This window comes from Nannobrachium achirus (assembly GCF_963921795.1).
Source record: "Nannobrachium achirus genome assembly, chromosome: 4".
Lineage (NCBI taxonomy): Eukaryota > Metazoa > Chordata > Actinopteri > Myctophiformes > Myctophidae > Nannobrachium > Nannobrachium achirus.
The window spans coordinates 27,700,807-27,728,278 of record NC_137813.1 but is presented as its reverse complement, the minus strand read 5'-3'; the positions used below and the strand labels follow the sequence as shown (position 1 = coordinate 27,728,278).

At 43.1% G+C, this 27,472-nt stretch overlaps 1 protein-coding gene across 1 annotated transcript in view; it reads left to right on the top strand.

Moving 5' to 3' along the window:
* The window catches only part of LOC308283466 (ras-related protein Rab-26-like), a gene marked incomplete at both ends in the record, with an annotated part of 75,026 nt that overhangs the window by 15,742 nt on the left and 31,812 nt on the right, over window positions 1–27,472 (top strand). Inside the window, one exon of the mRNA XM_080723906.1 lies at window positions 22,370–22,411. Coding sequence (XP_080580032.1) covers window positions 22,370–22,411 — 42 coding nt within the window. The remainder of the gene's footprint in view (window positions 1–22,369; window positions 22,412–27,472) is intronic.

Genomic DNA, 27,472 nt, shown 5'->3' with positions numbered 1-27,472 from the left:
TTAATCCCAAACAAGATACGGTATCTGAAAAACTACTGGCTGGATGGCCTTTTCTCTAGTACCACCATTAAGCAAAAAATCCCACAGAAATCTAACGGGCGGATTGCTATTAAACTGATTTTGGACATCATGCTTCCTGAAAAATAAACAACCATTTGAGCAACCCCATGCCCTTTCCTCTAATGCCGCCCTCAGACCAAAATGTCAAATTTGTCTCAATTTAATAGGAATAGGCAGATGGCAGGATAAACACTACTGATGTTGCTGATCCTCTAGCGCAGGGGTCTTCAACATTTTCCGGCCACGGACCGCTTAGCTGAGAGGGAGATAAAGCAGGGACCCCCAGGACCACTTAGCTGAGAGGGAGATAAAGCAGGGACCCCCACAACATATTGTATAAAATTGTGTTGCATATTTTTATTGGCAGCATTGTCAAATTCGTGTTCATTTTTTTTTCTCAGATATTTAACCACTTAAATCATTGACACTTGGTAAATTTGACCTTTCACTCTGTACTTGGTCTGCTCTTTTTTTTGCCTCTACACCAAACCTATTTGCCAAAAATAGCCGATCTACAAGCTCTCAACGCCTAGAGTGCAAGGCGTTGAGAGCTTGAAGATCTGCTATTTTTGGCCAAAGTTATCCTCAGAATGGGGATGCGAGGGTTCAAGTTGTTCATTTAAAATAATTATCCTATCACACAAGATTTGGAGGCCCCCCTGTAGTAACTCTGAGGACCCCCTAGCGCCCCGGACCCCCTGTTGAAGACCCCTGCTCTAGCAGGGGTCTTCCCTTTGGCCATAATATCTGGTTGGGTTTAATTAGATTTTTTACACACACATTTACACTCTAAGGACCACAATGTCAATTTGTTCTAGCCCATCATTTTGATAGATATAGGTCTAGTACAAATACTGTATATGTGCATGCATGCATTTTGGATAAAGGTGCTACAATGTATAAATGCACCATTTATTTTGTATAAATGCCTCCAGCAGTCACCGTGTCTCTGCACCGAAGCTGACCTTCACCACATCACTTCCCTGGTCAGGCCCCATGGGCTGCCTGATCCACCTCCAGGGAGTAAGACTCAGTCACAGCATTATGAATAACAAACAACAAATGCCTGGGTAACGAGGCTACAGCATTATTAACCTTGATCAAAGCCATGTATGATAGGAGGCTTTCTCTTTACCATAGAGGGCAGACCTTCATCTCCTCTCCACTCCATGGAATGGGATCTGTGTATGGTCTTTTTAACCGTACAAAGCCACGTATCCTTAGCCTTTCACAGAATGCCCACTTATCCACCATGTTAGAAGAAACAATGGTTGCTAAAACAATTTCTATGCATTGATGTAAACAAGTCAAAGGGGAACTGTGAAGGTGGCTCTCTGGCCTACCGGTCCAGGCGCATACCACATACGCTCAGTGTAGCCTGACAGTGTGTTACTGGTTTGATTCCTGATCCCGACTATCTTTGCTGCGTGTCATTCCCATCTCTCTCCCCATTTCCTGTCAGTCTACTGTCCTATCAATAAAGGCATAAACCCATGTGCGTGAAACAACCAAGGTTCCAAAAAGAGGTAGACTAAAGTTCATTGCAGTTTTGGGTGTATTTAATTCCCCAGACATACCACAGTCCTGTGCAGTATTTTACAGTGCAGGCACAATACAAATAACTTAAGTTCAGAGGCTACTGTAGTACTGACACAGGTGGGTTTGTTAGCCTGTCCACAGTAGTAAACAAAGCATGCACATATTAGTCTTGTTTTTGGCAACGATATCAGTGAAGGACCGCCTTGCATTTGACAATTCTATACCTGTTCTAAAGCTGTGTTTCAATTCACAAGCTCTTGTCAATGGTTCAATATTTATAAAACAACATATCGTGATACAACAAGTAATGGCAATACTTGTGAGTGAAACAGCTGTTAGTATGACACTTTTTATGGGGACATAAAAAGTTGAAATATGGAGATACGAAATGTGAAGTCTGTCATTATAAATGTCATGGTTAACGAGGATCTGATTATCTGGGTTAGTGTCAAAGTGTCCTTGAGCAAGACATTATAAAGGAATGAATGAATTATAGAAATGAATACAATAAATACTCAGACAAAAAAAAACAGACAAACCAACTCTATATAGTGCAACTAAGGCCAGCAGCTCTCTCCCCTGGCTGGTGTCTTGTTGCCAGCCCAACACAAACTAAATATAAGTACACATCCAACCTTCCTTTTATACAAAATGTAACCCACAAAGCACCATCGCCTGATCAGTGGAGCCAGGGGAACAATGGATAAACATGATTATGATGTTGATTGGACGTTGGGGCGACGCGGCTGATCTGGCGACTGATGGCGAGTTATGAGTCAGCCTAATCTTTTATATACAGCAAGGTCTTTCTTCAACAGGGGGTCCTCAGAGTCACTACAGGGGGTCCTCCAAATCTTTGTGTGATAGAAACCTTTTTTCTCCTTTTTTATATTAACCACTTGAACCCTAGCATTCTTATTCTGAGAATTTAAGACAAAAATAGCAGATCTACAAGCTCACAACTCACAACAATCACAACTCACAACAATCTTCGGCAAAGAGGTTTTGTAGAGGGGAAAAAGAGCAGACCAAGTACAGAGTGAAAGGTCAAGTTTATTAAGTATTGACGGTTCAAGTGGTTAAATATCTGAAAACACAAATTTACATTAATCCAGAATTTCAATGATGATTGTGCTTGTGCTGTCAAACAATGAAACCACGTGGAATTCGCAAAAAGGCTGTGGGGGTCCCTGCTTCATCTCTCTCAACTAAGGGGTCCTTGGCCTGAAAACGTTGAAGACCCCTGATATACAGTATTACCTGCCTGGCCGCCGTGCCATTGGTTGCTGTTATGTGGGTTCAGAAGCACGCTGGTGTTGTGATTTGACGACGTGTGTGGCTACTGGAGTTGGCAGGCAGGCTGTCTGCCTGTGCATCATCTGTATGCTATTGCTTTGCTATGATTTCTCAAATTATTGTGCTCAACCGAGTTAAGGCACCCTACCCTAAAAGAAAACGCATTTGAAAAAAAAACACTTGATATTAACTTTTTCTCTGCCATTTTAAACATAGCTGTAGTAAGCAGCTGCCAAATTGTCCTTACCTTTTAACGTGGGCACGCGCACGCATCGTGCACAATCTGTGCGCGACTCATCTAGTAGACGTGTAGACTCGGTGACAAGCTTTCGAATACAAAAAACCCCATTGAAAAAGACATATCCGTTGCCACGCTGTATCTCTGCTTATCAGCCAGTGTTTACATGAAAAAGCATTGAAAAAAGCCAACTGTGCGCTATGGTAACACGTGGACACGTTCGCGCACAAAACGCACGATATGTGCGGGGATCATAATCCAGGCGTGTAGAGACTGGATCAAAGTTTCCAAACGCAAGAATCCGATTGAAAAACGAGCGTTCCATCGCCCAGTAGCTTCCACTTCTGTTACACAGTAAACCAATGGAGGCGGGACTATGGCCCAGGCTCAGACTGGATACGGAAAGCTGGATCCGGTCCAGACCGGAAATGACCGGATACAGTTAGGGGGGCGGGCCTAAAGAGCCAGAATCAGCGAAAATCTGCGCTAATACTTTTAATCCTTTCATAATGATTAAAGCTAATTAAACTTTGCGGGCTCTACGGGCATGGCAGCGCGGTACAGCGGGAAATCTGCGGTCTCTACGGGGATCGCGAGGTATGAGTTAACTGGAAGCAGCTGTGTAGTTTGTGTGCATGCATGTCCCTGTTATTGTCAATTATAGGGCACTGGTTGCCCTGTGACAGGAATAGTTTGCTTTTCCAATATTTGACCTAATATACCACTGCACAGAAATTAAGACAATTAATTTTGAAAGCACTATAGTTACCAGTGCAGGCAGCCATGCTGTAAGAAAGAGACATTTACAAACGTTCTGTGCAAGGCCTCTATAGTATATACACATGTATTTCTCTTTAAGTGATACCACACACCTCACTGTCCAGGTATCCTTCATTGTCTAGTGTGAATAACTGCACACAACTGCATGAAGCTGTAGCCATTTACAGCTTACAGTTAATGCTGTTAGCCAGACAGAAGCCATCCGTGTGTGTGTGTGTGTGTGTGTGTGTGTGTGTGTGTGTGTGTGTGTGTGTGTGTGTGTGTGTGTGTGTGTGTGTGTGTGTGTGTGTGTGTGTGTGTGTGTGTGTGTGTGTGTGTGTGTGTGTGTGTGTGTGTGTGTGTGTGTGTGTGTGTGTGTGTGTGTGCGATTAAGCTTGCAACGAGAATTGTTGTAAAGAGCTGGCAGAGAATATCTCATTATAGCTGAACTACAGATAGGAAAAAGCTGTCTGTCTCTCATAACTAGGGTTGGAGATTGTCCAGTTAGTGTAGGGAAAACAACACATACGGTACGCACGCCATGCCACGCATGCACGTACGCATGCGCGGATTGCGCGCGCACACGCACACACACACACACACATGCACGCACGCACGGCACACGCACACACACATACGTGCATGCAGAAACAAACACTTCCTCAAAATTATAATGAAGAGTTGGGTGTATCGCATTACACCAGGAATTGATGGGGAAGCTATGTATAGAATCAGGTGACAGTGTTTCAGTCCACATCCAAACTGCTGTGACTTGCTTAGTTTCTTTGGGTGCGTGGTGAGATTAAATGTGTTATTTTGCATTGATTTGTTATTGATTGTTTGTGGTAAGACAACTTGGCGTTACACAACCATGTGCAGGGTTGGTCATTGTTGTTGTCATCTGCGAGTTCATTCACTGAGGCTTTCTTTTCTTTATGAAGGCATGTTAGGCAATGAGGCACAGACGGCTAGATGAGAGCCCGTACGTGGAATTATAAGCATTGCAAGCAACTCTTTCAGCCTCTCATGGAATAATGCGGCATTCATTGTTTGTTTTTGTGTCATTTGATATTGGTTGGTGTGGTTGGCAAAAGTCTGTACTGTATAAAATAAAAATGATGAATAACATCAAAAACTAATTTTGTTGTTGATCTTATCCTCACCAAAACATTTGAGAGAGTTTTGTTTAGATTTCGGTTGGCATATATGTGTAAACTATTCATGAGCATACAAGATGAGGAGGCTGACATCAAGGCTTTTCCTTAGATTTGTATTCATACTCCTGAAAAATTAAATAACCACAGTCTTTTTAACTCAGATTGCACTAAATTGGTTTATTTTGAATTCTTGTGAAAGATAGCCTATGTACCTGACAGGAACATTCAGGTAGAGCGCAGTCTCTCTCACATCTTATAATAATTTGATTCTAACTTGAAATGCAAAAAAGAAAAAAAATCTGATGAAAATCTAAAGATTTATGGTCTGGGTCCCCAAGTTGTTTCAGGATTCCAACAACACCCCCTTCCATTAATCAGACAACTAACTACAGGTAGGAAACATTGCTAGTGCAGTGTTGATTTCGGCGACTAAAACTATGACGAATAATGTTTGTCGACTACCTTTTTTCACTGACGAAAACTAAATGAAAACTAAAAACTATGCTTTGATGACTAAAACTATGACACTATATAATTGTCAATTTTGTCAACAAATAAAAAATAGACTAAAATGTTAAGGAGGATCTATAGTGGAGAAGAAATCCAGTAGAACTAAAAGGAAAGTCATTTTATGTTTGCTTGCGCTCTGAAAATGGCAGATCCACAAGCTCACAAGTTGTGAGATAAAATATGACTAAAACTAAATGGAATTTTATTGAAAAGACTATGACTAAAAAAATGTGCTGTCAAAATAAACACTAATTGCTAGTTACTGGCTCTGGCTTTGGCAAAGCACAACGAGCACACACAAACGGCTGGATCAGATAATGATGGACAGCAGGAATGGTGAAGCACGATGGGTATAGTCGGGACCGGTGGTGTGCAGCAGGATAAGGTTGACTATGGCCCTTCTCCTGAGAGAGAGAAAAAGAAATACAGAAAGCTTCAGAGGTTCTCAACATCGGGGTCTGGGGACCCAGAGATAAAACATGTAATCGACTGGGGATCTGTGGCATAATGCTTATCAAACTGGGGGTCCTTGAAATGAAAATGGCGAAGAAACACTGCACCAGAAGTATTTTGTGTTTTGTTGTGACTATTCCTACGATATAAATTAGTTGGTAGAGGCTCTTAATTCTGCATGGCTGGAGATAAATCACAACCTGAGATACTGGTGCAATTACCGTTTTTCAGTCACATACTGTACTGGGGCGACACATATTGTCATTGGAAAGCACACACATGAGCGTGAGGACACAAACCCTGAAGTAACACAGTGCTGGCGACATCCGACAGGTGTGATAACGAGCTAATGAGCCAGGAGAACCCCCAACGGGTCTCTCTTTGTCGGGCGGAAATACTGGAGCCATAACTAGCTATTATTACATTACTTTTCAGGAAGTGGAAATAAGAACCCATGTTCCAACATATTCATTCTATGTAGTTATTATGTTGTCCAAAGCTCTGGTTAATACTTTTCATCGGTTCGATTTTTATAAATCCCACAGACACTTTTAGCCGTTTTCAGCTGATCTACAATCGTGGTGTGACGTATGTATTCATCAATTACCAATCGAAAAGTGCTGTAGAATAATCGATTTTGATAAAGGTACATTTTTGACATCCCTATACACGTGACATCACAACATCACAATATCTCCAGAGGCATGACCACGTTAGTCATGCGGCATGCAACACCAGCGTATAAACACCATCTATTACAAAAGTATTTAAATAGTGTACAAAAAAGCCTTAAACGCCCTATTGTATATGGGTTGCTTTCTCACCCGCAATTACAGTATTTCTGTCTTTTTTTAGTAATTGTTACCTTGTATACTGTTTTTATTGTGCAAATACATGAAACAAAACAGAGCGTGCAACTAAGTATAATTCAGGCTTTAGAGTCCATTTTGATTAAAAGTTTGTAGGTGTGAATTAAATTTCTCTCCGCGTCACAGCTACTGTAAGTAATTAAAGAAGGTGTTTACCCTTTGGAACACGAATCGCTCGCCTCCCAGTCCCCCATGACTCATTCCACAAAGTGGATGTTAGTCAGCACATAAATCAGTGCTACTCATTGAAGTTGCCTGCCCCTGTGCACACAATAGCGAGCTTCACCTCACCTTGAGCTCCAGGTATGTCACAAATGCGATTCATTCTGGGATAGTGTAGTGGTTTGAATAGAGACGAGTGAGAACACATCTTTTGATACATTTGATAAGTTCAACTTCTAGGTTGTTGTCGCATCACAGGTTTACTGGTTTACAAAAAGTGGGTGAAATTATTTGTCGTACAAGCTCCCATCAATTGCAGTTTTCAAGAAAGGGTAAAAGAAAAAGTAAGTATAGGTAGGCTTATTGTGCGGGAGACTATCCCAGTTTCACAATGCGCTAAAAAACCCTGGGAGATGAATTGCTGCCAGATGCTCAGGGGTAGAGTTGCCGTCTTAGAACACGGAGGGTTCCCGAAGGGTTCCCAGTTCGATCCCGGGCTCCCCCAAAGTTAGTGTCAAAGAGTCCTTGAGCAAGACTCTGAACACCTTGTTGCTCCCGGTGAGAAGGTTGATGCCTTGCATGGTTTCCTCCACCATCGGTGTATGAATGTGTGAATGTAATGCACAATCTTTCGCTATATAAATGCACCATTTACCAGTATGCACCCAAGCCGTGATACTCATACACTGAATTGGCAGTGCTTGGGATCGAATCCACTGCCTAGTGGTTGAAAGGTGAGTGCTCTACCGACTGAGCCTGGTAGAAATATGGTGGTATGGCTTTGGATAGCTCTGTAGTGGTTGCCTTGGCCGTAGCCATCCAGTTGGCTTAATGGAGGATTGGCCAGCCAGCGGACCATGGCCACGTCACTCTGACTCAGACATAACCATAAACAAACCCCCTACGCCCATAGGCTCACGCATAGGCAAGGACTTGAGAGATTGTGGTGCCCGCTGTCAAGTAGTTCGGATAAGCGGTTGTCCAGAACCGCCATTCTGACCAATATGTCCATATGGCCACGTAGCGGCCCAAACTCTAGATGTGCTTTGCCATCAAACGGATGAAAGGAGCATGGTAGGATTTTGGGTAACCAGTAACACTCCCTAATCGGGAGATAAGCGACCGTAGGTCACTTATCTCCACAAATAGGGCAAAAATGTGTTTTGCCAAAATCTTCCTGATCCATGTTGATGACATGAGTGTAGACATACTGTGTAGTGATTTTCGTGATTTTAGGGCAAAATCTGTAGGAGCAGTGTCCAAAAATGTGTTTTTAAAAATCGGCCTGGAGGTGGCGCTATATGGGAGAGATTCATGTTGATGGGATGAGTGTAGACATACTGTGTACCGATTTGCGTGATTTTAGGGCAAAAATTGTAGGAGCAGTGTCCAAAAATGTGTTTTGCAAGAATCGGCCTCATGGTGGCGCTAGAAGAGGGCCATGTGAGAAATGAGGGGTGGGGTCTCCGCGCCGGCAAGGCGGACGAATAGGTACCGGCCCCGGCTGTCCCGGTCGCTCATAGCCGGAGTTACGGCATTTTATGTGAGCTGCAGTGTAGGGGGTCCTCCACTGGGGGCGCCACCACTTTTGCATCCGTTCTGGAGCACCAGGAGTGGGTGGTCCCCGGGAATTCCCCGTGAGCAGCCCCGTGGGGGTGGTCATTTGGTCAGTTTAGCACATTTGGTCATTTTTTACATCTGGGGGTCCCCCAGGGACCTGGGGGTCCCTGGAGCTCCGGGGGTCCTTGGAGGTTGTAGTTTGGCAGGTAAGGAACGTGTGTGCAAAATTTGGCATGGATCGGGGCAACGGTTGCGGAGATATGAGCAGGGCAAGAGTGTGACGTGTGAGGTGTGACAGACAGACAGACTGACTGACTGACTGACTGACTGACTGACTGACTGACTGACGGACTTACACTTTGTGCAGGGTTTGATAGTAAATGCGACCTACGGTCGCAATAAATTTAACAGAAATTTGAAGACCAGGTGAGTCATTGATGAACGTCTTGTATCCGGCTATGGGGACCAGACTGAGTGTCACGTTGTAACAAAAATAAATTACTTAATCATAAAAGAATCAAACAAGACAGTTGAATCATCTTTATTGTTAACTATGTCCCCATTATGTCCTATTATTCCCTGAAAGTTTGAAAAAAAAATGGTAATTCTTTGCCTGTAATTTGTCAGTGGTTGCGTCTAGAAAATATTGAATGGGCCCTGAAATATTGTTAGGCAGTATTTATGTTCATGTCTATTTCAATCTGTCTGTCTGTCTGTGCATATTGTGGAGCGAGCAACACAAAGAGATTAAAAGCTGACAAGCAGCAGCTCCAGCATGTGGGCGAATGATAAGACTCCATCAGTTTTCCTTGCTGAAAACGTGCGCTCCCCTTTGATGCCTGTTCTTTGCCCATCATTGTGCCTGTCATTGGCTGGTGTCACATTGACTTGCATAAGCATTGTTAAGTCAAATAGCGCAGATCTTGCATTGTCCACAGCACACACAACACAGCTCTCTGCTAGTCAGGGGTGTCGCACCAAATTCTGGGCCCTGGTACAAGGATTCACTGGATTATTTTGTACTTTAACTATTGAAAAATAGCATATCTACAAGCTCACAGCGTGCCACGCTGCGAGTTTGTAGATCTGCTGTTTTTGGAAAATAGTGAACATTTGTGCAAGTCTTTGAATATTTCAAATCCTTCTAAGGTTTTTTGAAAAACCTCTGTTTCTATAATGATATGTATTTGGCCACGGACCCCCATCTCAAAATATTTAGTTCCAGGGACCTCTCAGAAGTAAAATTTGAGTTACAAATTTACGCTTAAAAAAAATACATATTCAAAGATTTGCACATATTTTCACGACTTTCACAAAAATAGCAGATCTACAAGCTCGCAGCGCGGCACTCTGTGCTGCGCTGTGAGCCTTTATATCTGCTATTTTTCAATAGTATAAAATAATTAAGTATAAAATAATTAAAGTATAAAATAATTAAGGCCCCTCCACCTTAGGCTCTAGTAACTCAGTCCCACTTTTCACCCCCTTGTGACGCGCCTGCTGCCAGTGACTATAGTGTAGGCAACAAAAAGCGCACACTGTAGTTGACTGACTGACTCATCTCACCATTATTTGCTCTCCTGCGTGCATGCCTGCCTCTCTGAGTGTGTGCAATTAAAATGCCAAGCATATAAACACTCCAGTGAGCAACAGTAATGTGTTTTTTTTTTCTTTTTTTTTTCAGACAATGAAATGAATTGGATTAAGATGAGTAGAAGCTTTCAAACCACGCTATTGGATGGTGTCCCTTTATCTCGAGGCCACATTGCCCGATTTTCATTGTCGTCAACTGCTCTGTTTTACTGTATTAGTTTAATTGAGAATGTTTTATGCTAGCTATGGAAGAAAACATAAACTGAAGGTGCAGAACAACCACACAGTAAATTTGAAGTACCTTACAGGCGTAAAGGTTCCCACAAATTGCGTATGAAAAGGAAAATGGCAATTAACAAAACAAGAAATATCAAGAGACATAGCTCAGCAAAAGATATCAAATATGTCCAAATGCTATAAAATAGGTCCAAATGAAATATGTAGGAATGGATTCATAATTACAGTATATAAAGTGATGGTGTCAGTTTAATTACAATTGAGTGTATTCAAAGTCATACATACTGTACATAGATACATACAGTACATCATATATCTCTCATCGTTACTGTCGGGCAGAAACCTCGTCTCTTCACATTTCAACTTATTTTTGTTTTAATAAATGAGTGTCACAAGTAGTGAAATGGTTTGAGAACCACTGGTGTACAAGTGTAGGAGTGAGCTCAGCACCCTGTGTTGAGGGTCGGTGAATCTGATGTGATGCTGCCCAGTCTCACCACCTGACAGGAAGTCCAACACAGCTAATTGTGCCAAGCTTGGCAGGAATGACTGTCAGAGCAAAGCCGTTGATTTCTTTTAAAAGCCAAGCCATGATAAAAAGTGAAACTTAACTGGAGTTTATACATCAAATACTAAGCTACACTGCCCCATATAACATTCCGCTTGATTAAGAATTTATATTTTAGATTTTGTGGCCAGCAACATCGCAGAGGAGTGATTGAACATAGCCCATCAGAGACCTAACGCCTGCCGCACAACAGCGTTGCCTCGCAGTACACATACAGTATGTAAGTGTGTTCCATGTTAGAACCAAATACGCCTAGAATGAATTAATGTGCATCCAGTCTGAGAACTGCTGATGGTCGCTTTGAAGAAGGATTAAAGGAATGTTTTGCACGTTTCATCATCAGCGAGTGCGTACGTAGCAGTGAGCAGGGGGAGTGCAGGTAGCAAGAGACAACTGAGCCAGCGAAGTAAAAAGAACACAGTGATTACCAGTGCCGGGCGAAGCCCAATGATCATCATGGCCTCCCCTAAGTAACAAGAAATCTTGTGAAATAAAATGTCGCCAACCAATCATCAAGGATGATGATACACGAAAGAAGAAGAATATTGCACTCATACAAATGCATGCTAGTCATACTGTATACTTGTTTACACAACTATTTAATAACTAAATGACATGCAGGTAATCTGTGTCCCCCACATATATTGTAAGCCAAACCTGTGTTTGTTTGTTTGTATGTGATGTGTGTGTGTACACTTTATGGTTAAATATCCCAACAAGCATGGTAGATTTAGGAACAAAAGATCCTGCACACTAATCTTGCTCAGCAGCCAAAAGTTGACAGACTTGATGAAGCGTGTCTTCATCACGGCACTCTTGCTTAAGGTCTGGTGTTTTTTGTTCATGAAATAGTTTTTCATGATTGTTTAACTTTTCACTGTCCAACGCAAATACTTCCTTTACATAGATTTAGAAAAAAATGACATTGTGAGGACTGCTTTCCTGGTCCTCACACGAGAAATGGTTGTTTTATGGATAAAGGATTTGGGTAGTTAGGTTTACAATTAGGAGAAGATTCATCTTGTTTGGGGTTAGGATTAGGATGCATTCATAGGTTAGGTTTAGGGGTTTGGGTCAGAGTTGCCGGTGTTGTGCACCGAACATGTGCTGACACAACGAGCCCATAGACTGTAAAAAAATATGAACGGTGGAAAGCCATTGGTTTCTATATGCTGCACAAATGAAGCTTATTTGGCTGTTGTATGGGTGACGCCATAATTGTAGAAATCAACGTTCATTGGTAGAAATGGTACCATCTCGAATGCTATTGGTCACGTGCAACCGCAGGGATACATGGGACATTGTCTTGAGCTTGCCAAAAATAAAGCACACGAAGAAGAATCATCACAAGCCTAGGATCACAAGCCCCTCCTACAGTATACCCTGCTATAACTATCTATCACATATAACATAAACTGGACCATATTTTCACAAAACGCATATCATGGTGATTGAAACGAGGCTTTAAACTAGCGACAGGAGCCATAAAGTATTTATGACAATGTTTATTAAGGTAAGAAAATCAAATGTAAATGTTCAGGGGAAATGGATGGAATCCTATGGAGAACATGTTGCTTCTGGTGCCAGAACAGCACAACTAGCGGCCACTCATAGGAACTTTTAGTTCTGTGTTGCTTCATTTTAAATCGTGACAACTACACCCTTGGATGAGCCACAATTGTAGATCTGCTTTTTTTCTTCGACCTAAACGTTAGAAATGGCACCAAATGGTGTAAATATCAATGTCCTCACAAGTGTAATAATACAAAGTGCGTGCGTATGTGCCAGGCTCACCTCTGCTTGAGGCTGCATTTGTTTGTAGCTAATGAAATGCAGTCCTGCCACCTGCTGCCATAATGTCAGGAGGATGTAGAGAAGCCGACCCCGAGGAGAGGAGCATTAATATTTAAGCCCAGAGGGAATCAGTTGGGGGGTGAAACTATGGGAACAGGTGAGCAATGAGCATGGCAAGTGGATGACAGAGCCACGGTGCATGGGGGGAGAGAAAGAGAGAGAGAGAGAGAGAGATGACTTCAAATCATCATCATCATCATCATCATCATCATCATTAGGTCAAACATTTTCCTCCCTAGGAAACCCTAGTGTCCCTATTCTGGGCGCTAAACCTTTAGTGAAAGTAGCAAATATGCACACTGGGGTCTGTATGACCCAAGCATAGAGCCCTGTTTTGAAGCCTGGTCAACTATACAGCAAGTATAAAGAGTTTAAGTAGTTACACAGTTACACATTTATAAAGGGTTTATGTAGTTATACAGTTATACATTTCTGGACAACAGCAAAGTGAGGGAAGATAAAGAAAGTTCAGAGGAAGAAACTGAAAAGCAATAAATTGTGGGATGCCGGGCTGACAGCTTGCGCCATGGTTCTGCTTTGCCCTGCGAGTCAGCCACAGAATATTCACTGACTGGAGCATAGCCACACTACACACACTGTCGGTGGAATGTCCAGAACTGTTAATTTCAGGAAATAGAACCAGTGGAACCAAGTGTAAGCGTTATTTAGTCACACGCTCTTGTTAATACTTTTTCAAACGTCAGAAATGGCAGATCTTCAAGCTCTCTGTGCATCGTGGTGCGAAGCGTTGTGAACTTGTAGATCGGCTATTTCTGCTGCTTTTGTGTGACTGTATGACGAAATGAAATGAAATGAAATGAACACTGATAATTTTACACCAGTGATGATACTGTGCCTGTGCATGCACACTCGCCATTTGCAGATCTACAAGCTCACAATGCCTAACATCCACAATGCGTGTGAGCTTCTACAGTAGGTTTTGCTATTTTCGTGACACCGTCGAATGACGACCAACGAAGCATACCAAAGCTTATTGCATGGTGTCACACGGATCAGTGTTGCTTGCCAAAAAAGAAAAGGTCTACAAGCAAACAACTAGTTAATAATGAAACGTGTTTAAATTAGGGCTGGACTTGGCCGCAAAACCTCGCTCAAATAGAGACTGCGAGCGAATATAGGAGGGGTGGGCGACATCGCTGCACAACGTGTTGTCGCTTGCGGTAGGCTACTTCAGGACGGTCTCATTGAAACAAATGTATTTTAATGAGATTTCATTGTTCGCTTGCTGGCGTCGCTGGCAGTGCGGATGGGCTGTGATAATACACTGCTAGACTGCTTGTGATTTTGCCATACCCATATCATTAGTTAACATTACCATGGTAATGGGTTTAGTAGCCTACTTGTTCAGCACACAGTAACTGGTAGATTTATGCTTGTGCAATAATAGTAGGCTGTGTGTGAGAACATGTTCTCACACACATTGAGGGATGATTCTTGGTGTGGCTGAGCATTCTGATTCTCATATATCGTCGTTGTCGGGTGGAAACCTTGTATGTCCAAAACCGTTTGTTTTGTATTCATCATTTTTAAAATGATTTAAACTAGTGAAGACAGCCGATCTACAAGCACACAACGTCTCGCACCGCAAGGCGTTGTGTGCTTGTAGATCAGCTGTTTTCACTACTTTTGTGTGAAGGCCTTGTAGGATGAAGCAGTGCTTTACTTTGCGAAAAATCTACAAATTTGAAACTTGGAGATACAAGGTTTCTGACGATATACAGTAATGGACTGCTATGTCTCCAGTCATTATTGATGTATCCAAAGCACCGAGTGAGCAGCAAACATTCAACAGCCTAACAGCAGCATTCGATGTCGTGTGACACAGCCTGATACAAAATGAATACAAATTTGCACGGGCTCCGTGTGCACTGTTTTTAGGTTTATCTTGGAGACACTTTTATCCCTAGGATAAAAGTGTCTAGGAAGCAGAACCCTAGTGTGCGGGGTTCTTTCATGCTATTTCACAAATGACAGATTGGGTATCGGCATGACCAAAGGTTTCTGCTTTAATCCCTGTATGTGTTTGTGCGTGCGTGCGTGTTTGTGCGTGCGTGCGTGCGTGCGTGCGTGCGTGCGTGCGTGCATGCGCGCGTGTGTGTGTGTGTGTGTGTGTGTGTGTGCTGAATGCTGATCTTATAAGGCCCATTGCCTTTTCTATTCATCCCTGTCCTCAGATTCAGCGGTTCACCAGACTGAATAAGTCGATAGCAGGAATGTTCTGTCTCTCTGTACGGCTGACTGTGCAGTCAATAGCCAGTTTGGACATTGGGGCTTTATTAAATGTAGAACAGCCACTAAGGAGTGCAAATATCGATTCTTGGGTTCATTTACTGTAGATGAAAGAAATGAAAAATAAAATAGACATTTGAAATGGGGACAGAAATAGCGTGGCTTCAGTGTGGATCTGAGAATTCATGTGACCAGCCAGTGACATTGGTCATCTGTGACGTCAGTCGTCCATGACGTGTGGCTCCAAATTTGGGCAGGGATTCAGAACCCTTCACTTTCATTATCCTAAATAAATGTATGGGAGGGCGAGCTGGCGGACCTCTGGCGTCATTCTGATAAGCAAACCACGGCTATGTCACCTTGATAACATAACCATAAACAAATGTTTAGTCATTTCCATATTATGGGCACAAAAGCGGGCATGCCCGCCCATGCCTCCTTGTAAAAGGGACAAGGACTGACTAGTCGGATCAGCAGTTCAACGTAGGTAGATTTTCATTGGCTTTGACTTGAAGTTTGAGATGTGACGGCTTTCTCATATGTTTTGGAATATTTTTGTACTGGTTTTCCACTGAGAATACCACTGTTGAAGATATAAAGGTAAAAAATAAAACTTAAGCAGTAATGGAGAGTGTACAGAATATTAACTAAGAATAATTTAGCAAGCAAGATACAGGATACAATGAGTATGATATGTGCAAAGTACAATATGTACGGGGGGGGGGCACACAAAGAAAAAGAATAAAAACTGTGACAAAAAATGGTTGTTTACAGTTTTGTCCTTCAGGGCTGTGATTGGTTTTACACCACTGTAAGTCATGGGAATTGGGTAATATAATGCTGCTTGTTTAGTCGGATATGGCAAGAGAGAGGGCGAGATCATTTAGCGACCTACAACCGGGTCGCGACGTGGTCGGTAGTTTTCAGCGACCGGGCCGCAAAATTGAGCGACCGGGTCGCTAAATGGAGCGATCGGGTCGCTAAATCACCGACCGCGGCACTAAAGCGAGCGACCGGGTCGCTAAATGGAGCGACCGGGTCGCTAAATCACCGACCGCGGCACTAAAGCGAGCGACCGGGTCGCTAAATCGACCGACTGGGACGCTAATTCCATCGACCGGGACGCTAATTCCACCGACTGGGACGCTAATCCAGCGACCGCCCGGGTAGGTAAATCCACCGACCGGTGGTCGCTTCCACCGACCTACTAACCCTAACCCTAACCCTAAACCTAACCTCAGTAACCTTACCTCAGTTAGGCTAACCTGCCACGCAACCTCCCGACCGTTACCTAAGTTAGGCTAACCTGCCACGCAACCTCCCGACCGGGTCGCTAAATCACCGACCGCGTCGCTAAATCACCGACCGCGTCGCTAAAGCGAGCGACCGGGTCGCTAAATCGACCGACTGGGGCGCAAAATCTTCCGACCGGGTCGCTAAATCTACCGACCTAAAACTGCAGGCAGGTCGGTAGATTTAGCGACCGGGTCGGTCGATTTAGCGGCGCGGTCGGTGATTTAGCGACCCGGTCGCTCGATTTAGCGACCCGGTCGCTGAAAACTACCGACCACGTCGCGACCCGGTTGTAGGTCGCTAAATGATCTCGCTCCTACTGGATGGCAATTTCCAAACTTTTTAACGAAGCCAGAACAGAGGCTGTCTGTCATCCCCAGAGGACGCCGTCTGCATCAAGAGCATGAACTAACTTTTTGAGCGGTGCTAACCGCTCCTACGTCTGGATTTGTGTGTATGTATGAGTGTCCGGTATGCCCCGATGAGAACGGTATGTATGTAGGCGCAGTGCCCACGGACCTCCATGTATGGAGATAACTAACGTCTCAGACGTATGAGTATGAGTGTCCGCATGAGTGTATGTATGAGTGTCCATTTAAGCACGGTATGTCCGTATGAGCACGGTATGCGCAGTGCGCACATACCTCCATGTATGGAGATAACTAACGTCTCAGACGTATGAGTGTCCATATGTCCGTATGAGCACGTAACTCCATGTATGGAGATAACTAGTGTCACGGTCAGAGCGGCCCATACAAGGAGATATGCACAAGGAGATTGATATCATTCGAAGTGAGCACAGGTGTGATTTTTTCTACGGTCAGTTCTAAAAATGAATTCCAGCTTCTATCTAACAGGTAGCATAATTGAATCCGGCGACACCGCCAGGCATCCATGCCTATGTGGCAATACCTAAGTGGTATGTGCCTGGACCAGTAGGCCAGCGGGCGCCCATACTTTAACTCGTTTTTAAAACAATAAAATAAAGGAACGGTTTTGGACATACAAGGTTTCCACCCGACAAAAAGTTTTTCTTCGGTCAGTTCTAAAAATGAATTCCAGCTTCTATCTAACAGGTAGCATAATTGAATCCGGCGACACCGCCAGGCATCCATGCCTATGTGGCAATACCTAACTGGTATGTGCCTGGACCAGAAGGCCAGCGGGCGCCCATACTTTAACTCGTTTTTAAAACAATAAAATAAAGGAACGGTTTTGGACATACAAGGTTTCCACCCGACAACGACGATATTGGACAATGAAAAGTTGCTGCTTGTTGCCTGCTGACCAAGCTGCTTGTTGCTACAGTATAGTCTGCTGCTGACCAAGCTGTTTTCAGGGTCTTCTCACAGGGCTGTGTAATGAAGCTCAAACTGGTCCCCTTACACCAGAGGTTCACATGTCAAGGACCACCAAATGTAAGTTTGCCACAGACCACCTTTTGAAAATATTTTTTGTGCCAGCGGACCCCTGTAAAAGAAGATCTTAGTAAAAAAAAAATAAGAAAAAAAATCTACATTTTCAAACATTTTTGAATTGTCCAATATTTTTCAAAGCATTTCAAAACAGCAGATCTACTAGCTCACAACAACACGATGCCATGCGATGCGTTGTGAGTTTGTAGATTGGCTATTTTTGAATTATAGAATAGGCTTAAAGTGGTTGAATAGAATTTGATTTGATTGACGGGAGGAATTGATTGGCATAAATAATGACACAAATCTAATTGGATACTTCTTGCTTGTGCGCGTGAGTGTGCTTGTCTATTAGCCATACTGACAGACAGAGGGCTGAGAGTTGGGCAGCAGAACAGAACTTTCCTTCCCTGCACTGAAGTTCATTATTGTGCTGAGTTGAGGCACATCCCAAATGGACCCTTAGTTACGGATCAGCTTTTTCCCCTTTCCAAATGAAATGAACGCTCCAGGTTTTACTTTGCAGCCTGGCTATTAGCGTCAAATGAATCTGCTCATGCATGGAGAACATTTCTTATGTAGCCTGAATCACAAAGTCTGTTTCACATTCTCACACAGTAAAATATTAAATTATTTTTAACTCAGAGAGTGTACCTGGGTTAAATTAACTATTTACTGTGCAGTAATTAGTATTGCAGTGAATAGGCTACCTCTAGAAACAGTTAAAACTGTTTTTTCTCCCTCTTTTCCAGTCCATCCCTACAGATATGTGTTTAATTGGCTGTCTAACACACACAGGGCCCTTCTGGAATCTCTTCACATTCTCGCTGAAAGCTCTTTGTGCTTTTGTAATGCATTTTGTGGCACCTCTGAGTGTTCTGATTGGTTGATCACAGTAGGCTACTATCAAAACTGTAATAGTAGCTTGGACACCAATAATAACACATAGGAAAGAGGCAGGAGGCAGTAGAAGTCTCCATGAGTAATGGGCTGTCTTCTGTGCTAAAATACTTAGAGATACTAGAGCAATCACAATAGGCTATATGCACAGAAGCCATTTTTTGAGTAGTTGGTTCTCTTCTCGCTTCCTTCACAGGTGTTACCAATAATACTAATGAAGGCTCTGTTCCATTCTGGTCAAACAGAGAGTCATCTAATCAGAGAGTTCTGCCACTGCGGGGTCAGAAACAGTGCTGGTCACGTGGTTCACTGTCACTTTACACCTCATAGACTTCAATGCATTCTGTAAACTTCCGTGGTTTGTCACTATATGCCAATAGATGTGTGCGTGGAAGACCTGGCCTGTGCCCAAGTGCAGCTAAACTTGGTATGTTAAACGTGCCACCTTGTTAAAGTGACCATTTTGTGAAATTTTGTAGTTATTTTACTGTAATTTAACAAAATAATACAGATAGACAAAGAGACATTCATGGATTTATATTTAAAGGTAACTTTTATTTTCCCCCCTGGTCCCAGGTATGGCAGCTGCATACCCCTGCCATACCCAATTGACACCCCTGAGTGAGAAGAGACCAAACAGCAAGTTCTCAAACTAGCTTCAGCCATGGGACAACATTGTTCCTATACAGTATGTTGTCATCATATGCTATATTAATGACAGTCAGCCCAGGAGATGCTAAACCCATTTCTTTTTCTGCCATGTACTCGGCGATAAAGAGTTTTAGAGTCCTTGGCCGATGGCTGTATACATCAGGCTAATTTCTGCCCTCGGCTCGTAGCGATAAACTTGACACATCTTTCAGCATAAGTCTGCTGAACCTCCCCAAGCGCACCCATCAATAGCCACTTTTCTGGGTGAGTGAACAAGCGAGGTCTTCTTTTCCAACACACCATAACACTGTGTGGAGTAATCAGTCTTTTCATGCCAGGAGGGCACAGAGGAACAACTTAATATCTGCCATGCTCCTGCAGTTGCAGACAGATAGGATCATTTTCAGTGTGTGTGAATAGATGGGGAAAACAAGGCACAAGTGGATGTTGTGAGCAATTACCCACTTAATCCCTTTAGTGCAGGGGTCTTCAAGGACCCCTTAGTTGATAGAGAGATGAAGCAGGGACCCCCACAACCTTTTCAGAGATTCCATAGTTTCATTGTTTGACAGAACAATCATCAGTGTTATTATTTTGGATTCATGTCAATTTATGTTTTCAGATATTTAACCACTTGAACTGTCAATACTTAATAAAGTTGACCTTTCACTATGTACTTAGTCTGCTCTTTTTCCCTCTACACCAAACCTCTTTGCCAAAAATAGCCGCCTCGCAGCGCGATGCGTTGTGAGCTTGTAGATCTGCTACTTTTAACTAAAGTTCTCAGAATAATGACACTAGGGTTCAAGTGGTTAATATAAAAAAGGGAGAAAAAAAAGTTTCTATCAGACAAAGATTTGGTGCACCCCCTACAGTAACTCTGAGGACCCCCTAGGGGTCCCAGACCCCCTGTTGAAGACCCTTGCCCTTGTGTATACTATACTTCGCCGACAGGAGCTCTCCAGGGTTCTGTCCTTGTCATGCTCATTTTCTCCCTCTACCAAGTACCAACTCTTTTCACTGAGAACAGCCAATGCGTCACAATGCGTAGCTGTGAGCTTGTAGATTGTCTGCTTTCGCTGAATGCTCGCCTATTATGCCATGCCTAGTCATTAAACATACAGAACTACTCTCTCTCTCACTTACGCACAGGTGCACAATCCTGGTGGATACAATTCAGAAAGAATGCTCGTCTTGTTTGCAGGGCAGTCAGCCATTTAACACGCATGTCCCAGCTAGGGTGGCATTTTGTTGTTGAATCAATAAATGTAATGGTCCTCTCACTGTTGTGAAGAGTGATGTTGGACTCCCCCATGAACAAACACATACACACACGCAGAAGTGCATGCGTGAGCACGCACGCACGCACGCACGCACGCACGCACGCACGGGCACGCACACACACACACACACACACACACACACACACACACACACACACACACACACACACACACACACACACACACACACACACACACCAGGCTACATACAGGTATTTGCAGTACCCTGTACGTCATCAATATGATGTCATGGATGGGACTGCACTCTGGAGTAATCTAATTTAATCCCACTACATTATATCCCAGGTATTAAATAATGACAATCAACAATTCCGTCAATATGCCCCGGCCACAAATCTATAGGACTCCCTTCTGAGACTAGGCTCCTGTAACAGAGCTATCATAGTCCTATTCACAGCCAAAACGTATGTACAACAACATGTTTTATCACGTTCGAACTTGAAGTTGAGTTCTTGTAGGCTGAAATGTCCATTGGTGTTGGAGTTCAACGTGCCTAGGTGGGGGGAGGGAGGAAACCCTACTCTCTCTGAGGGGCTTCAAAGATTAACTTACTTTTTGTGCTTTATTTGACTTTGATTTTCTTCTATATATCTTTGGATAATTTCTATATTAGGCCTATTTTTGTTTCAGTACATCCGTAGTTATTTGTTTGTACTGTAGTGCTATCATCCTTTTGTTTTTTGTATTTATTTATTTATTTTCGTGTCTTTAGGCTGTCAAGGTGATTACTGTATGCTTATTTCACAGCACAATTCCTATTTCTAAATGTACCTAGTTAATACTGCCTGAGGAGAAATAGCCTGGAAACCAGACAATTCTGCCAGTGCAAAACAAATGAATTGCCCTCGGCAGATTTGGTCTGGCCCCGCTTGGTTGTGATTGGATTTCGATGCCTCCTAAGTTGTGGGGCACCAATCAGGGCCCAGTATGCAAATGTGGGGTGGGTTTATCACCAGAGCCATTTAAGGGCTTTTAATCCGCCCCTTAGAAAAGCAGGTTCCAAACAGAGATTCTAGACTATTATCATCTATGCAGTGATATTAGTCTGGCCATGCCATGCCAGGCTAGAGGAGAAACACATGACCGGTGTAGATGCACCTGTAGCCTGTGTGTTTTATGCCATTTAAGTGTTTCTTTAAGGTCGTATTCTATAAACTGTGTATTTACTTAATGTTACGGGTTCATTTGGTTACATGTACACTGGTTACATGTACACTATGAGTTACAAATGTATAAATAATACATTTTTTTTCCTAACATATGGAAAACCGCCATCCTGTACAATCCAGAATAAGGCCAAAGCAACAGTTTCATTGTCATCAGTCAAGCTGAACTGTAATCGATGACAGAATAGGCTCATTTGTTGTATTCCCACTGGAGAGATTAACCTCTGCAGACCCACCTCCATCCCTCCCCGCGTCCCTCCCCCGTCCCTGGAGAAGGAACATGCAATATTGATGCAAGGAAGCAGTGCAGTGGAAGGGAGATGAGAGCGTGTGATCAGGCAGTGATGAGAAAAGTTGGTTTCTGATCAGTATACTGTGAACTATCTGTGAAAACTGTGCACCACATGGTGCACAGACTTAGATGTTTGCTGTCATTTTGAACTGAATGGATGTTTTATTGTGAATGAGAGATCGCTAGTCCAGAATCATCACTGATGATTAATTTCTGTTCTGTCATTGTGTTCTCATTTCCTAGAATAAAGTCATGAACATGGACGAAGTCAAGGTGAAGCTGCAGGTAAGCGATCTTATAAAGTTATAATGATTTTTTGATCATTTTGAAAGATTGCGTTGCTTCACTTGCTGGCATGCTATCTGTAAGAGCAAACAGAAGGGAAAAGTCCAGTCAGACAGATCCTCAGATCCTGTTTTCAAATCCCAACTGTCTCCTTGAGAACGCCCAGAACCAAGAGTTCTGGGCGTGCCGCCCAAGTTCTCAAAGTGTGGTCCGGGGACCCCCAGCGGTCTCAGGAATGATTGTTAGGAACCAAATGAGAGTGTACAAATAGGACTCTCTCAGAGTTATGGGGACATTGGGGGTCCCTGGCCCTAATGCTTACCAGTCTGGGGGTCCTTCAGATTAAAAAGCTTCAGAACCACTGAATTGTGGCCTACTCTGATTTACCTATCTAATCACAGTCGTTGACGTGCTGCTCTTATTTATTATTCTGTAACAACGATCAATATAGGCCTACTTGTTTAGAGACAATACAGCCCTAAACGTTAATTAGGCTTTGTTGATCCTGGACCAATCTTGGTTTAGGCATACTCTCTCCTCCAGCTCACACAGCATTCAAACATGGCCCACTTGCACATCATTTCTTTTTGTATTTGTGCCTAAGTGAGCTGGTAATTATGTGAATAGTTCCTAATGAACTTAATTAGGGTCTGACAGAGTTTGGTGGAGCGATAGAGCTTGTGATTAGGTCAGTCACGATCATGACGAATAATTGTCGGACAAATATTTGCGATTAACAATTGGGGGACCATTTATTTTCCGTACAGGCCCACAGAACAGGACCGCACATGTAGACAATTGACACATATCCATACCAACAACAAAATAACACTTTAAATGTAAACCTTACCTTGACGTATGCGCTAGAAACCCAAGCATTTTTGATGATTGCCTGCCTATAGCCTTTTCAAATGTGACAATTCCAATACCCAGAAGCAGGCCTGGAATTTTGTCATTTTAGGGGCAAGCCAACTTGGCCTTTGGTGTTGTCCATTTTTTTAGGGCACAACGGCCAAATGCCAGAGCAGGAAGGCCATCAAATAAAACAAGATTTTAGTCCATTGAAAGAATTTGTTGAATTTAAGGGTTAGGGATGATAACCTAATCTGCAGTGAAATATATACATGATGGTATTTACAATATGATCCATGCTCAGCCCTGCTCTAATCAAAGTCACTGGATTGGTTTAAAGATGGGGACTCTGGGGAGTTAAGATCGGTGTCTCTATATGACAAGAAAGAAACACTGGTGTCTACTGTCTACATAATTGACCAGAAAGAGACAGCCAGGAGAAAGTGGTACAGTCAGCTGGAGCATTAAGGCCACTCTCGCCTCAGGGCATGCCATTTCTTTAAGGGGCCAAAGTGAGGGGCAACTGCGGCGATGGCATTCATGCAGCAATGCAGCTTTTATTCGTTGGAAAGCATCTCACTCCACCACAAATTACCGGACTGGCTTAACATAAACACAAATATGTACTTCCTCCCCAACTTCCACACCAGCTTCCCAACCTGTTACAGAGCCACATGGCATGCTGCTGCTAGAACTATCCCTGTGGCTGTGATTGGCCAATAACCCCCACATCAATTACTTTGAAGTCCCCATAGCACAATCGCTATACACCATTCCTTTGTTTTGCCTCCTGTATGAAGCAGCCAATCTTAACTCTTTTAGTGCTAAAACCGAACAATTTTGGTTCTTTTTTTCAATCCAATCCAATATTTGTTTTGCTATTTTACTTACCCTGAGCTGCTTGTAGAGACGTGGGTGGTCCTGGCTCGTCCATCGCTTTCCAACGAGCCAGTCTACCGGAAAAAAGCCCCCCCCAAAAAAATCTATTTTTGTGCGACGTATCCGAGGTACCAAAACCGAACAATTCCGGTTTCTTTAATAAAATTAATTAAATTAGAACGGGCACTCTCACCATGGGTACAGCTGGGATAGGCCTATGTCTAGTCTCAAATAATTGCTATTATCTCAAATAATTGTGATCACTCCCTACTTGTGATGTGTTCATTTGGGCTTATAATAATAATACATCACACTTATTTAGTGCTTTTCATAGTACCCAAATTCGCTTTACAAAACAAATCAAAGAAATTGGATCAATATAGTTAATTTGTGGTGCAGCATGCAGAGAACGAATGGGGGGAGAGAGATATTTGCTCACCTTTAAATGCCATTTCTCATTACTGCCACGGGGGTCCTCGTGGTGTGTGTGGGGGCGGAGGGCGGTAGTAATGAAAAAGAACTGGCATAAAAAGCTGATGTGAGAGAGAGAAGGGAGAGGGAGAAGGGAGGAGAGAGTTGGCAAGTTTCATATAGAGTATAGACAGGTGAGGTCTCATGGCAATTCTAACACAAAAGCTGGGAGTGCAGTCAGCTCTCTCTCTCTCTCTCTCTCTCTGATGATGAAATCACTGTCTGATGGAAGAGAGAAGACTTAAGACTTAAGACTTAACCTGGAACGCAATATTACTTTAACCATTATTTTATGCTTGAACTATTAAAATATAGCAGATATGCAAGCTCACAGCGCGGCACCGAGTTGCCACACTGCGAGCTTGTAGATCTGCTATTTCTTTTTTAAATCGTGAACATTTGTGCCTTTGAATATTTTTTGGGGTCTCAAACTTTTACATGCCAAAATTACATGTATTTGGCCGCGGACCCCCATCTCAAAATATCTTGTTCCAGGGACCCCTCAGAAGCAAATAAAAATGTTCAAGATTCTTCAAAAATAGCAGATCTACAAGCTCGCAGCGTGGCACTATCTGCTATTTTTCAATAGCTAAAGTATAAAATAATTCCAGGTCTTTTATTAATGTGCTTCCCACTTGGGGTTGAACTGTTGATTCAAAGAGTGATTGACCACAGCACAGCACAGCAGCCGAGCAGAGCTGACCAGGGCGTCACACCAAATTCTGGGCCCTGGGTACAAGGATTCACTGCGGGCCCCCCATGAATGTTAACTATTGAAAAATAGCAGATATACAAGCTCACAGCGCGGCACCGAGTGCCGCACTGCGAGCTTGTAGATCTGCTATTTTTGAAAAATTGTGAAAATGTGTGCAAGAAACCCATGTTTCCATGTCAGTTATGCTCAAAATAACTTTTTCATGTGAAGGACGCCCAAAATGATATGAATTTGGCCACGGACCCCCCATCTCAAAATATTTAGTTCCAGGGACCCCCCCGGAAGCAAAATTTTAGTTACAAATGTTCGCTTAAAAAATACATATATTCAAAGATTTGCGCACATTTTCGCGACTTTTCAAAAACAGCAGATCTACAAGCTCGCAGCGCGGCACTCGGTGCCGCGCTGTGAGCTTGTATATCTGCTATTTTTCAATAGCTAAAGTTACTAGGGCCCCTCCACCTTGGGCCCTAGTAACTCAGTCCCACTTTCCTACCCCTTGTGACGCCCCTGGAGCTGACTGATATAATATTCATATTTCCGATTGGGTACCCACTGGCCCACAGCAACACGGGGAAACATTAAGGACACAGGCACTGAAAATGTGAAACACTGCAGAGCCAGCTCTCATTTCAAGTCACAGGGTGTGCACAACATTTCTCGGTTTCTTTATATCAGGCGGAAAACCTGACTCAACATTTTATGTTTTTTTTTGTTGTTAGAGAGCTTCAGAACGAGGAAACTAGCTTTTCTCTTCCTGGAAAGTTAGCATTGTGACCAAAGCAAAAAGTAGGCAGCTTAGGGCGCATTCTCACATATAATGCAATACATATGTGCGATTGGGAGGGGTGAAATTGCAACATTCTTGCATATTTAATTTAATTAATGTGTTTGTGCCAGTGTTGTTTTTGACAGCAAATTTTGATTTAGTTTTAGTCATAGTATTTTGAATAAAATGAAATTTAGTCACCTGAAAAGTTTTAGTTTTAGTCTAATTTTAGTCGACTAAATATCATAAGATTTTAGTTGACTAAATCTACAGTTGATTTAGTCAACTAAAATGCGTTTTGGCAGGCCTTGATGACATCGTAATGACTGATTTTACACTTGGTTGCATAACCACTAACCACATTAGACCACTTCTGTTCACGGGACATCTTATCTATCCGCTGCTTAATAATGCCCTCTCTCCCTCTCAACCCACTGAACCCACAGCCCTGCATCGGGAGCGGGACCCCGTGGTACCACCAGGACCCAACGCAAATATATAAATACTTGTCGGGATTCGGGGGGCCAAAACAATTAAAACAGCGGCTGGACTTGCAAAATCCCGCAATAAACTAGTTAGAGCTTATATATAGGCTATTTGAGAGCAGTAAAATGTCTCTCTCTCTCTCTCTCTCTCTCTCTCTCTCTCTTTCTCTCTCTCTCTCTCTCTCTTTTTCTCTCTGCGCGTCTCCATTTGGCACAGGTGCAGGCAGAGAGAGGAGATATTAAATATAGCCTAGAGGCTATACAATAGCCTAACTATAATATTATGTCCCGTCCGTGGCACTTTCCCCTTTATCTGTGAGCAACTCCTACTCACAAATAAACTATGCAGGAGGGAGCGGGTGGTGGTCAGAAATGAAATCATTGAGGGGACATGCCGTAATGGTCAGAAATCTAATAGAGCGCATGGTTGGGAGTGGGGATTTAACCCGCGCAGGGCTCTAGCCGCTCTACCACAATGTTTCATTGCCTGCATGAGGATGCATTCACACCAACAGTGAACCGTATGCTGTTGTGAATCGAAACCACAGTTTTTTGGGGGATAATATTCGTTTGTTTGAACCGCAAAATAATACACATTCGTCTTCACACCAGCCCAAACAATGCACATTTTCCGACAATACACGGTCAGGTTTTAATCGCTTTAAAACATGCATGTGTGAATGCACCCTTAGTGACCAAAGCTGCCTATACCGATGATATAATGTACGTAGTTTTCTGAACTGTTCACAGCAAGATAGGAAAGAGCACTCTTCTATTAAAGCAATAAGCCACAAGAGGCGAGTGGTTACCGGGGTGCGTGCACAGTCTGCACACAGGCTGAGAGGCGTTGGGAAACACGAGGCCGAGTGTTTCCGACCCTCTCAGCCGGT